The sequence below is a fragment of the Budorcas taxicolor genome, chromosome 18 (genome assembly GCF_023091745.1).
Source record: "Budorcas taxicolor isolate Tak-1 chromosome 18, Takin1.1, whole genome shotgun sequence".
Classification (NCBI taxonomy): Eukaryota; Metazoa; Chordata; class Mammalia; order Artiodactyla; family Bovidae; genus Budorcas; species Budorcas taxicolor.
This window is the reverse complement of record NC_068927.1, coordinates 54,849,666-54,860,545: the sequence shown is the minus strand read 5'-3', so window position 1 is coordinate 54,860,545 and position 10,880 is coordinate 54,849,666. Positions and strand designations below refer to the sequence as shown.

Here is a 10,880-nt window from a genome sequence, read left to right as displayed (position 1 = left end):
GTAGAGGGCAATGCACTTGCCCAAGGTCATACAATAAGAAAGTCACAGAGCCAGAACATGAACCTGTCCCACCTTATTCCTGTGCCTTTCATTCTTACCCTACTCTCTGTGTATGCTTCAGAGCCTACCCTATCGGTTAGATTTTTGATTGTTTTGAGGGTGAGGGATGCTGTAACGGATCTGAATCTTGAATTCGAATACAGCTCAGCCCTTTCCTGCTGTGTGACCTTGGCCACAGTGATCATCTTGTTTGAACCTCAGTTTCATCTTCTGCAAAATGGAGATGATAACTGCCTGTTGTTTAGGATTACAGGAGAGTTTGATAAGAACATACATGTAAAGTGACAGGGAGCCTAACACACAGTACTTTTTATATCCTTTCCATTGTAAGTACTCAAAGTGGGACAGAGTACCTAGAGTTGATGGTTGGGGTGGGGGTTGGGGAGAGTGGGCAGCCTCAGGAGGTTATGGGAGGACCTTAACCAGCAGGAGTAGGCAAGGAAGACTTCTTGGAGGAGGGGATGTCTGAACGAAGATCTAAAGTATAAGTAGGAGATAACCAAGTGAGGAGGGAGGGAAGGGAGAAAGGCAGAGGGCACAGCAAGTGTCGAAGCTTAAAAGTGGTTTTCTTCCTTTGAAAAGATTCTTTTGTGGAACATAGGAGAGGAGTTACGATGGTGACATGGCAGGTCAGGCACACCCATGTACACGAGTCTCTAAACATACAATCTCTCTTTCATGTATATACACACATGCACAGTCAAGTACAGAGAATCATGTCACACAGATAAACACCAGTACACAGAACTGCAGTGTCAAACTCCTATATGTGCATCCAGAATCACAACACAGACAACACACAAGTACAAAAAAAAAAACAAACCACAATGCCTCCTACACTCAGGAACACAGAAATCCAACGTAATGAGAAACATACATAAGGCTGAGTCATTTCACCCAGACACTAATACACGGAGGAGGAATTCCAGCCCTCCCCATACACAGGTTCACAGAATTATGCCACAGCGACCCACACAGAACGAAAACATCAGCAGACTCGTGATGTTACATAGACCTACGAAGGAACAGTGTCACCCGCAGAATCACAAATGGACACCCAGTGCACTCACACCCCCTGAAGCAACCCTAGAGATGAGTCAACACACAGAGCTCTGGTGCCTGCCAAGGCAAGATCTTTATGGAGGTTTAGAGATGAACGGGTTTCAGAGCCAGCATGGCTGGTCCGGTCCCGCCCCCCTCCCCAGCCCAGCCTAGGTCACCCCCTGAGGGAGAGAGGGGTCAGATCCTTCTCCCCCAGACATAGCACCGATCTGGACAGGCCATCTCTTGATGAAACGATGAGAAGTGCCTTCCAAAAAGGGGAGTGAATTTGGTACAGAGAGAGAGGCTTTCTCCTGTGGGAGACCAAGAAGAGCACCATCGTAGAAAGAAATCTGGAGAGGGGCGGGGACATGGGGTGGCAGAGAACTGAGGAGTCCGGGCCTCCTCCCCACCCCGCGATATGTAGACTGGGCTGTGTGTGTGCCTGTGCGGCTGGGGAAGTCTCCTGGATTGTGAGGGGGCCCTGGGTTCCCCAGATACTTGGAGTTAAGGTAAGTATATGTCTGGAGGACTGAGGTGGGGAGTGGAGGGGGGGTCTGGGACAGAGAATTTTTAGGGATATGAGACTGAGAACAGAGAGGCCCATTAGCCCAAGGACCTGGGGGGGTCAGGATCTGGAATGGGAAGGCTTAAGACAGAGAGTACTAATTGGAGCTAGTTGAGTTGGGTGGGAAGCCCAGAATAGAATTAGGAGGGTGGGGTCTGAAATCAAAGAGTTAGCGGTCTTAAGATTTGGGACCAGAGGAATCTACAGGGCAAGGTCCAGATTCTAAAATCAGCTGAGTTCTAGAACCACAGGAATGTGGATCTGAAATCAGAGGCAGTTGGGAGGCTGTGAGATCTAGAAGTAGTGATAAAGAATAAAGACTAGAATTTGAGAAAATCAGAAGACCAAGTTCTAGAACTAGAGGGATTTGGGCGAGCTTAATCCTAGAACCCGAAGCTTAGGGCTATAAGGCCTAGAACCAGAAAAGTTCATAAAGCAAGGTCTGTAAGCAGAAGGTGTTTGAAGGCTGAGTTCCAGGTGCAGGGCAATTTGGAGTCATAAACTGTGGAATAAGAGGGAATTGGAGATTTTAAGGTCTAGAACCAAGGGAATTTCTAGGACGAGGTCTGAAATCAGAAGACATTTAAAGCCAGTTTCTAGGACCAGAGAAGAGAGAGAGAATCAGATCTGGAATCAGAGTCTTGTAAATTTCAAGACGTAGAGGTTTATATATAGTCCAGAACCAATAAAGAAGCAATAAATCTCTACCTCATGGTAGAGATCATGAGGACTAGAGTGAAGGCGAACTGGAATCTGGTGTCTAGTTCAGAAAGGACTAACTATAAGCTCAAGACATAAAACTCATATCTTCCTTTTGATGGGAAAAGCAAGTCTCAAGTCTAGAGTTGAAAAGGAACAAGCTGGGCATCGTGAATCAAAATGATCTAGACGTTACAGATCCTGGATTTGGAAAGAAGTGCATCAAAGATCAGGAAGAGTAGCACCGATTGAGAGCTTGGGGTTGTGAGGTACAACATCAGAGGAAATCTTTGGTCTTAAGAGCTGGAATCAGCAGGAGTGGAAGCATGTGCCATTGGGAACAAGGGAGAAGTGTGGGAAGGGCTCTAGAACCAGAGGAAGGCAGAGAGTGAGTTCTAGAAGCAGAGGATTCTGGTGGTCCTGGGCCAGAGGGGGTTGGAAGTTGTGAGCCTTAGAACCAGACAGCTTTGGAGACTGTGAAGAAGAAAGAGTTGGAACGTGTGAACTCTAGAATGAGAAAAAGCTGAAGACTGGGAGATCTGGAATCCCAGTGGCTTGGAGGATAGGCGAGCTAAGGCAGACCACATTGGGCATCGTGCAGTCTGGAACCAGAGATGGATGGGGGCGGGGCACACCATCTAGAACCAGAGAAGGCCTGAAGTTTGTGGTCTAGAACCAGAGAATGTTGACGGTTGTGCAGTCTAGAACCAGAGGAGGCTGGGAGTGGCACAGTCTAGAACCACAGAGGGTCAAAAGCTGAGTGTGGACTAGAACCAGAAAGCATTGGAGGTTGTATGGTCTGGAAGCAGAGGCTGGAGGCTACACCAGTGATAGGAAAACCAGCGTTGGAGTTGGTGTCCAGATCAGGCTAGAACCAGCTGGAAGTCCAGAGTGGAGGTGTGGGCAGAGCTAGGTGGCTGCTTGGGAGACTAAGGGCTCAATGAGAAGGCATGGGGCATGGAGGAGGGGGTGGTTAGGCAGTTAGGCCTGGCCCAGAGGCCCCCCTTCCCCATTGACACCTATGATGAGGCGGGGAGATCAGAGTCCCACATTCTTATAGACAGACCCCAGGCAATTTGTAGCAATTAAAAACATACCATGAAAACAACAAAAATAAGAGTGAAAGAAAGGTGGATAGAAACATGAATATGATTATCAATACACCCCAAAGCCCAGAAATACAGATCTGAACCCCAACCTCCCCCACCCCTAATTACCGAAAATAAAGCTGAGAGAGTTGAAGAAAAGGATGAGGTAACCAGGATTGAGAACCTCAAGGGAAGTCCTGAGTGAAGCAGGAGGGGGCCAGGGACCCCCTCCCAGAGGTCACTGAGCTGAGACCACCCCCAGAGCGCCCCCAAATGGTGGGGGGCGGAAGGGTGGGGGCTGAGGTAGGCCCAGGGCGGGCGGGGTCACCGAGAGGAGAGAGGGAGCCCTTCTCCGGGCACCGCCATCCTGTGCGTTGGCTGCTGGCTTGGAGTATGGTTGGCATCCTTTCTTGGGGAGGAGAAAGGAGATGAGAGGAGCACCTGACTCAGTTGGCCTGGGCCAAGCCTGCCGCTAGCTGAAAGTGGCTCCTGGGCTGGGGCGCATCCTCGTCCGGGTAGAGAGAGAGCAGGGAGGGGCCCGGGCCTGTGAGGGAAGATGGAAGGAAAACCAATGGAGAGTTATCACCCCACCCCGTCTTCCCTCCCAGACAGTTAAAAGCCTGACCACTGGGACGTCCCTGGTGGTCCAGTGGTTAAGAATCTGCTTTCCAATGTAGAGGACCCGGGTTCCACCCCTGGTCGGGGAACTAAGATCCCGCATGCTGCTCAGTGCAGCCAAAAAAAAATAAAATGGCAACCGTCCCACTGCCAAACTCCTTTCCGCCTGTATGCACTATTTTCCCCCAGTGGCACTGGTTTTCATTATTTACTTCTTTGTTCTGGACTGACTCTCTCACTAGAGTGTCAGCTCTGTGAGGGCAGGGAGTTCTGCCTATTTCGCTTCCAGGTATGTCTCCAGCTCCTCGGACAGCACCTGGCACTTACTGTATGTTCAGTGAATATTTGTTGCACGTATAAAGGAAAAGAATGAATTGAGGGACAGTGACCGTGGCTGAAACGGAGGATGTGACGCAGAGTGTCATCTGAGATGAGGGAGCAGTCAGACCCCACAGAGACTAGAGTCCAAGCTGAGGGCCTCCCTCTTTCTGAAGGGCACTAGGGAGCCTTGGAAGAGCTTTGAGCAGAGGAAGACCAGGGTCAGGTTCACGCTTTGGAAAGCTCCCTCTGGCTGACGCCTAGAGGTTTCAGGTGGAGCCATGGCTGTTGACAGTGAGGCTGGGGCCACACAGACACAGCAGCTTGTCCCGCTCTGCGGAGGGGCTCTGAAAACAGCATCACCGCAAGGGCAAGCTTTCTTGAGTGTTTCTTATGAAACCAGTCTCGGGAGCATCTCTACAAGACCTCAGAACATCTCCTTAAAGTGTGAACTCTTACAATAGGCCCTCACAGAGGGGCTTCCCAGGTGGCGCTAGTGGTTAAGAACCCGCCTGCCAAAGCAGGAAAGTAGGTTCGATCCCTGGGTGGGGAAGATGCCCTGGAGGAGGACATGGTGATCCACTCCAGTGTTCTTGCCTGGGAAATCCCAGGGACAGAGGAGCCTGGCAGGCTACAGTCCATGGGGTCGCAGAGTCGGACACGACTGAGCGGCTGAGCACACTGTCACTAACAGAGGCGGGAAACCGAGACTCTAGAAGCAGAAACCATCTCCCAAGGTCACAAGCTGGGAATGACCAAGGCGCAATCAGACAAGGGCTTGGGGAGACCTGGGCTCCACTGCCACCTCAGGGGGCAGCTTTGGCCTGCCCCTGTCTCCCTCAGGGCCTCTTCTTTCCTCCCACGGTGCCTCCCAACCCCTGAGAAAGCGGGAGGGGCTCTGTTTCCACATGTGCAGGCACTGACACCCCATCACCACCCTCAGGATCACCCCACCTTCTCTCAGCCATCTAAGGCACCTCTCACGGGAAACAGGGACCCAGGGCCCATCTACCCAGGTTGCTACTCACCCAGGGGCTCATTCAGTTCCAGGAGGTGGGTGGTGGGATCCTGCCGGCTCCCTGGGGCTGGTCCTCCCGTCAGAAGGAAGCTCTAGGGGACAGAGACAAAGCCACCGTCATTATCATCATATCCAAGGAGGCAGGATGGTGCAGTGCTTAAGGGCACCGTGGGGCTCAATGGCCACTTATCAGCTCTGTGACCTTGGGTGAGCTGCTGTCCCAGACATGCTCTGCAGCTCCTTCCAGAGCCTTGTTCTTCCCTTCTCCTGGGCCCCAGCAAGCTACCCTGCTCCCATGGACTCCATCTAGGTGCAGCCTTGCTGCTCCTTGTTTGGTTTTTTTTGCTCCTTGCTTTCCCTTGGGTTTCATGTGATGGGAGATAACCAGCAGGTGGGAGGAGGAAGACCAGGGGTATTTGATCTTTTAGCTGCTTCCCTGCTGGCTTATCATGGGTTGACTCTGTCCCTCCACTGAAGGTTTCAGCTCTTACAAGGTGGACCCTACTCTCTCAAGGATTGGGTCACCACTCCCTTGCCCTGTGCCTTCAGGCTAGAGGTGGTGTTGCTAATCCCAGGGTCTTGCCCACACCTTTACCCACAGTCCTGTTACTAAATTCTCCTTAATACCCCCATTTGAGCATGCTCTCTGTGTCCTGTCTAGACTCTGACTGATAGAGTTGTTTAACCTCTTGAGTAGCTCTCTGTGTCCTGTCCAGACTCTGACTGATAGAGTTGTTTAACCTCTTGAGTGTAAATGTGAATAATAATAATTGGGAATTCCCTGGTGGTCCAGTGCACTTTCATTGCTGAGGGCCCAGATTCAATCCCTGGTCAGGGAACTAAGATCCCACAAGCTGCCTGGCATGGCCAAAAACAAATAAATTTAAAGAAAAAAATTTAAAATAATTATTACTATTCACGAGTGGCTGTAGGGACTGAATAATTTACTCATGCTAGGCATTTAGTGTAGTCAGCATCTGGCACATGGTAGATACTCAGTAAGTAAGAAACTGTTGATATTATCAACCTTTATCAACCTGATATTATACCCTCATGTTCAAACAGCTCTGTTCAGACTGAGAATTCAGGCTTTTGTTTGGTTGGTTTTTATATGACCATTTATCAGCAGCCCACTAAGGAGCAGCTAAGGGCCTGATTTCATTGCATCTCATGCCAGTCCCATGGAATGTAACTGTCCCCACTCTGCAGATGAGACTGAGGCTCAGAGTGGTGACAGCACCCACACACCCAAGGTGTCAGAGTTATTAGGTGACAGACCTGGGATTTGAACCCAACTCAGTCTGACTCTAGTGTCTGTACTCTTAAAGCTACACTAATAATCCAAGGCCAGGACAGCGCTAGATTTGCCAGGGGGTGGGGGGAAGGGGGAGGAGGAGTGGTTCGCATGGGAGGTGAGGTTTCCTACAGATATTCACCCTTGTCATTTCTCCCCTTACTCTGCTTATTTTTATCTTCTTAGCACTTACCACCAACTTACATCTATTTGCAAAGCCCTTTCATACCTATTTGCCTGAGCCAGCAGATCAAGGTCCTGCCCTTGATGGGATGACTGACCATCCATTTGACCTTCAGCCAGCCCCTGCCCCCCCCTTGTTTTTCCATCTCTGAAAACAGTAGGTTTAAGCCTCTCTGGTTCTGAGGGCCAGAGAATCCCACGCAACCCCACACATACCAGGCTGAGGGGAGGCAATAGGAAGTTTTCAGGTTCTAGGCTGGGGGGCCGTTTGGGGGGCCTGATGCCCAGGAACTCCACCTTCTCTGCCTCGTCTTCTGAGCTCGGGACCAGGGCCCTGGAGGGAGACAGGCAAGAATCTCAGGGCCCAGCAAACCTGGGCAGGTGTGGGCCCCAGTATGTGCAAGTGAGGAGCATCCATTCACTCCCCCAAGCACCCGTTTATTCTTTTACTCATACACCCACCAGTCCATTCATTCGTCTGTCAATACAACTTCCCATTCATCTATCCAGTGACCCATCACTCACCCACATACCTGTACAGCCTCCATCCGTCTGACCTTCCATTCATCCACCTATCCATCCATCCACCTACTATACTCACTAATTTTCTCCCTCTCTCATTTCACAAATCCTTGTTAGGTACCCACTGTATCCAGCTCCAGGCTGAGAGTCTTGGAAAATAATGAGATGTATCCATGAAAGCCTCATAAGAATAGTTACGAGACCACCCTGGAAACTAATGGGCTCATGCCTGCAACTTGGAGAGCGGAAACTTGAGTATTAATAATAGTGATCCAGGGGGCTTCCGTGGTGTCTCAGTGGTTAAGAACCCACCTGCCAATGCAGGAGACACGGGTTCGATCCCTGGTCCGGGAAGATCCCACATGCTGCAGAGCAGCTAAGCCTGTGCACCACGACTATTGAGCCTGCACTCCAGGGCTCGGGAGCGGCAACGACTGAAGCCCAAGTGCCTAGAGTCGGGGCTCCACAGCAAGAGAGGCCACCCCAATGAGGTGACCAAGCACCTCAATGAGACTAGCCCCTGCTGTCTGCAGCTAGAGAAAAGCCCAGGCATCAATGAAGACCCAGCACAGCCAGAAATAAAATTGTTACAGAAAAATAATGGTCTAACATCTCTGAAAGGGGGACACGGAGCCTCTGAAATTATACGTGAAATCGTGTGTCAGTGTGTGTGTGTCAAGTTTCTTGGGAAGAGTTCGTGGCTTTCAGCAGATTCTCAGAGGTGTTTAGGAAACTTGGTTCTGGACAGTTTCTCTGACACCATGGCAGTGTCCTCTTCACTGTGACAAAAACTGTCACTAGGCCAGAAATACATCCTAAAGGAGAGGTTGGCTGGTGGGATGTGGATAAACAATAAGAACCGTGGAGGGAGCTCCAGAAGGAGGGCACAGCCCAGACAAAGACATAAAGATGGAAACAAACATGGCAAGTGCTGGGGACATCAAGGGCCTGGCTGGAACAGAGGTCAGGATAGGAGGAACAAAGAGGGGTGAGGCTGGAAGTAGGGGGCAGGAGAAAGATGGGGTCAGGGACCTTCTCTCTACCTCCCTTTTATCTACCCCGGCCAGGGATTGAACCCGTACTCTCGGCAGTGAAAGCACAGAATCCTAACCACTGGACTGTCAGCGAGTTCCCTCTACACTGCCTTTGTATCCCTGCTCAACTGCAGCTCACCTCTTCCGAGCCCCAACCATGGGGGAGGATGCTGAGGGGTCCCCTCTGGAAGGGCTGGAGCAACTCAGCCGGGGGTCACTCCCCCAGCGGGGCAGCAGGGAGGTCTCAGGGGTTGGGGGTGACATGCCGTGGAAGCTCCGAGCACGGGGCCGGGGGACAGCCCCTGGAGGTCTGTGGTAGGCCCTGGGTAGCTGCTCGCTGGAGTTGAGCTGAAAGTCATCATCCATGGAGATGTAGGGGGCCAGCATCTCCAAATCCAGAGCATCGACGTCCTGCAGAGGGCAGGAGGGAGTTAAGAGCGTGAGCTTTGGCCTTGGGTGGACCTGGGCTGGAGTCCCAGCTCCACCACTTCTGTGTGCCTGAGGTCAAGGGTCTGAGCCTCAGTTTCCTCATCTGTAAAATGAGCAAAAGGACTCTGTGGTAGCCAGTTGCCAAGATGGCCCCCAAGGATCCTCACCTCTTCGTATTTAGGCCCTAGTTTAGTCCCCAGCTACTGTGTCCAGTCAATCCTAAAAGACATCAACCCTGAATATCCACTGGAAGGACAGGTGCTGAAGCTCCAACACTTTGGCCACCCAATGCGAAGAGCCAGCTTATTGGAAAAGACCCTGATGCTGGAAAAGATTGAAGGCAGGAGAAGGGGGCGAATGAAATGGTTGGATGGCATCACCAACTCAATGGACATGAGTTGGAGCAAACTCTGGGAAATAGGCAGCCTGGTGTACTGCAGTCCATGGGGTCACAAAGAGTCGGACACAACTTGGTGATTGAACAACAATGAAGACCTTAGGAAGACAAAAGGTGGGGTCTAGAATATCCTTAGTCTGACAAAAGGCACTCTAGAGTTTAAGGATGTACCTCTCAGGTCTTCTCAATCAAACAATAGAACTTCTATTAAACTTCAGAGCCCTGTCACTCAGCCATCTCAACAGAAGCCTGAAGTAGAGAAGGGTTTATCTCAGAGATTAGTGGATATGGCTTTTGTCTAGTGGAGTGAACTCCAAAGACATGAACAGAAGTATTGGCAGCTTGGACTGAAAGGGAAAGGGATGGTACAAAATGAAAAGGGACCTTTGGACCATCAAAACTCTCCAAGCAGAAAGCAGGTTACAAAAACCACTCAGCTGCAAACACGGGCTACCTTTTTCTAGGAAGGATGACAGTGAATTGCCAAGAGCCCAAAGGGTGGAGCCAAGAACCAAGGAGGAAAACTACTGGGAAATAGTAGGAATGAGTTCTGATCCAGGAACTTTTTTTTTTTTCAATTGAAGGATAATTGGTTTCTGCCATACATCAACATGACGAGGGACTTTTGATATTTGCCCAAATGGATTTCAAAACTGCTGTGGATCAGTGATCCATGTGCTCTCCTTCCCCCTACTTTTTTGAATAGGAATGTTTTGGCAGTTATTCTACGCCTGTCCCATCACTGGATGTTGGGAATGTGGGTGGCAGACAACTTGTCTCTTTAGTTCAGAGGCCAGCAGATTGAGAGGAACTGTATTGGAGGTGCTCAGCCACACCCAGACCTGACTTGGGTGATGAGATTCTGGAGTTAAAGTTGATGTTGTAATGGGAAGAGACTTTGGGGGGCTTTGGGAGGGGTGAGTGTACCTTGTGTGAGGGGGAGACATGAATCATTGGTGATCCCAAGGATCACTGCCTTCTGGCATTCCCACTTGTTTGTGACTGCCTTCTACACTGTGCTGCGGTTGGTCTGTCTGACCAATACAATACAGCAGAAGTGATGGGATGTCACTTCTGAGGTTAGGATATAAGCGACTGCATCTTCTGTCTTGTGTTCACTCTGTCTCTCGGATTACTTGCCTCGGGGGAAGCCAGCTGGCCTGCTGTTAGGCAGCCTCTGTACAGGCCCACATGGTGAGGAACCGAGGCCTCCAGCCAAAGCCAAGAGGGCCTGCAGCCTGCCAGCAGCCATGTGCCTGAATTTGGAAGTGGATCCTCTAGCCCCACACGACTGTAGCCCGGACAGAACCTGATTTCAACCTTATGAAAGACTCAGACAAAACCATCCAGCTATGCTGCTTCCAGATTTCTAATTCTCAGAAACTGCAAAGTAATGAAGGTTTGCTTTAAGGTACTGAGTTTTGGGGTAACGTGTTACACAGGGATAGATGCTAATACATCATGCCACTGTCATTTCTCTCTCCAGACCACCAATCATCCAAACACTTTCCATCTACCATCCATCCAACAGTCTGTCTATCCCGCAACCCAGCCATCTCTCTACTATCGCCCGCCTAGTGAATTCAGTGATCCATCTATCTATTCATTAAC

At 50.4% G+C, this 10,880-nt stretch overlaps 1 protein-coding gene across 1 annotated transcript in view; it reads right to left on the bottom strand.

The window, feature by feature from the left end:
• Positions 1 to 3,872: 3,872 nt before the first annotated feature.
• HIF3A (hypoxia inducible factor 3 subunit alpha) overlaps positions 3,873 to 10,880 on the bottom strand; it is a 28,711-nt gene continuing 21,703 nt past the window's right edge. The window contains exons 12-15 of the mRNA XM_052656291.1: positions 8,583 to 8,854; positions 7,104 to 7,221; positions 5,421 to 5,502; positions 3,873 to 4,000 (exon numbers count right to left, since the gene is read on the bottom strand). Coding sequence (XP_052512251.1) covers positions 3,903 to 4,000; positions 5,421 to 5,502; positions 7,104 to 7,221; positions 8,583 to 8,854 — 570 coding nt within the window. The 3' untranslated portion in view covers positions 3,873 to 3,902. The remainder of the gene's footprint in view (positions 4,001 to 5,420; positions 5,503 to 7,103; positions 7,222 to 8,582; positions 8,855 to 10,880) is intronic.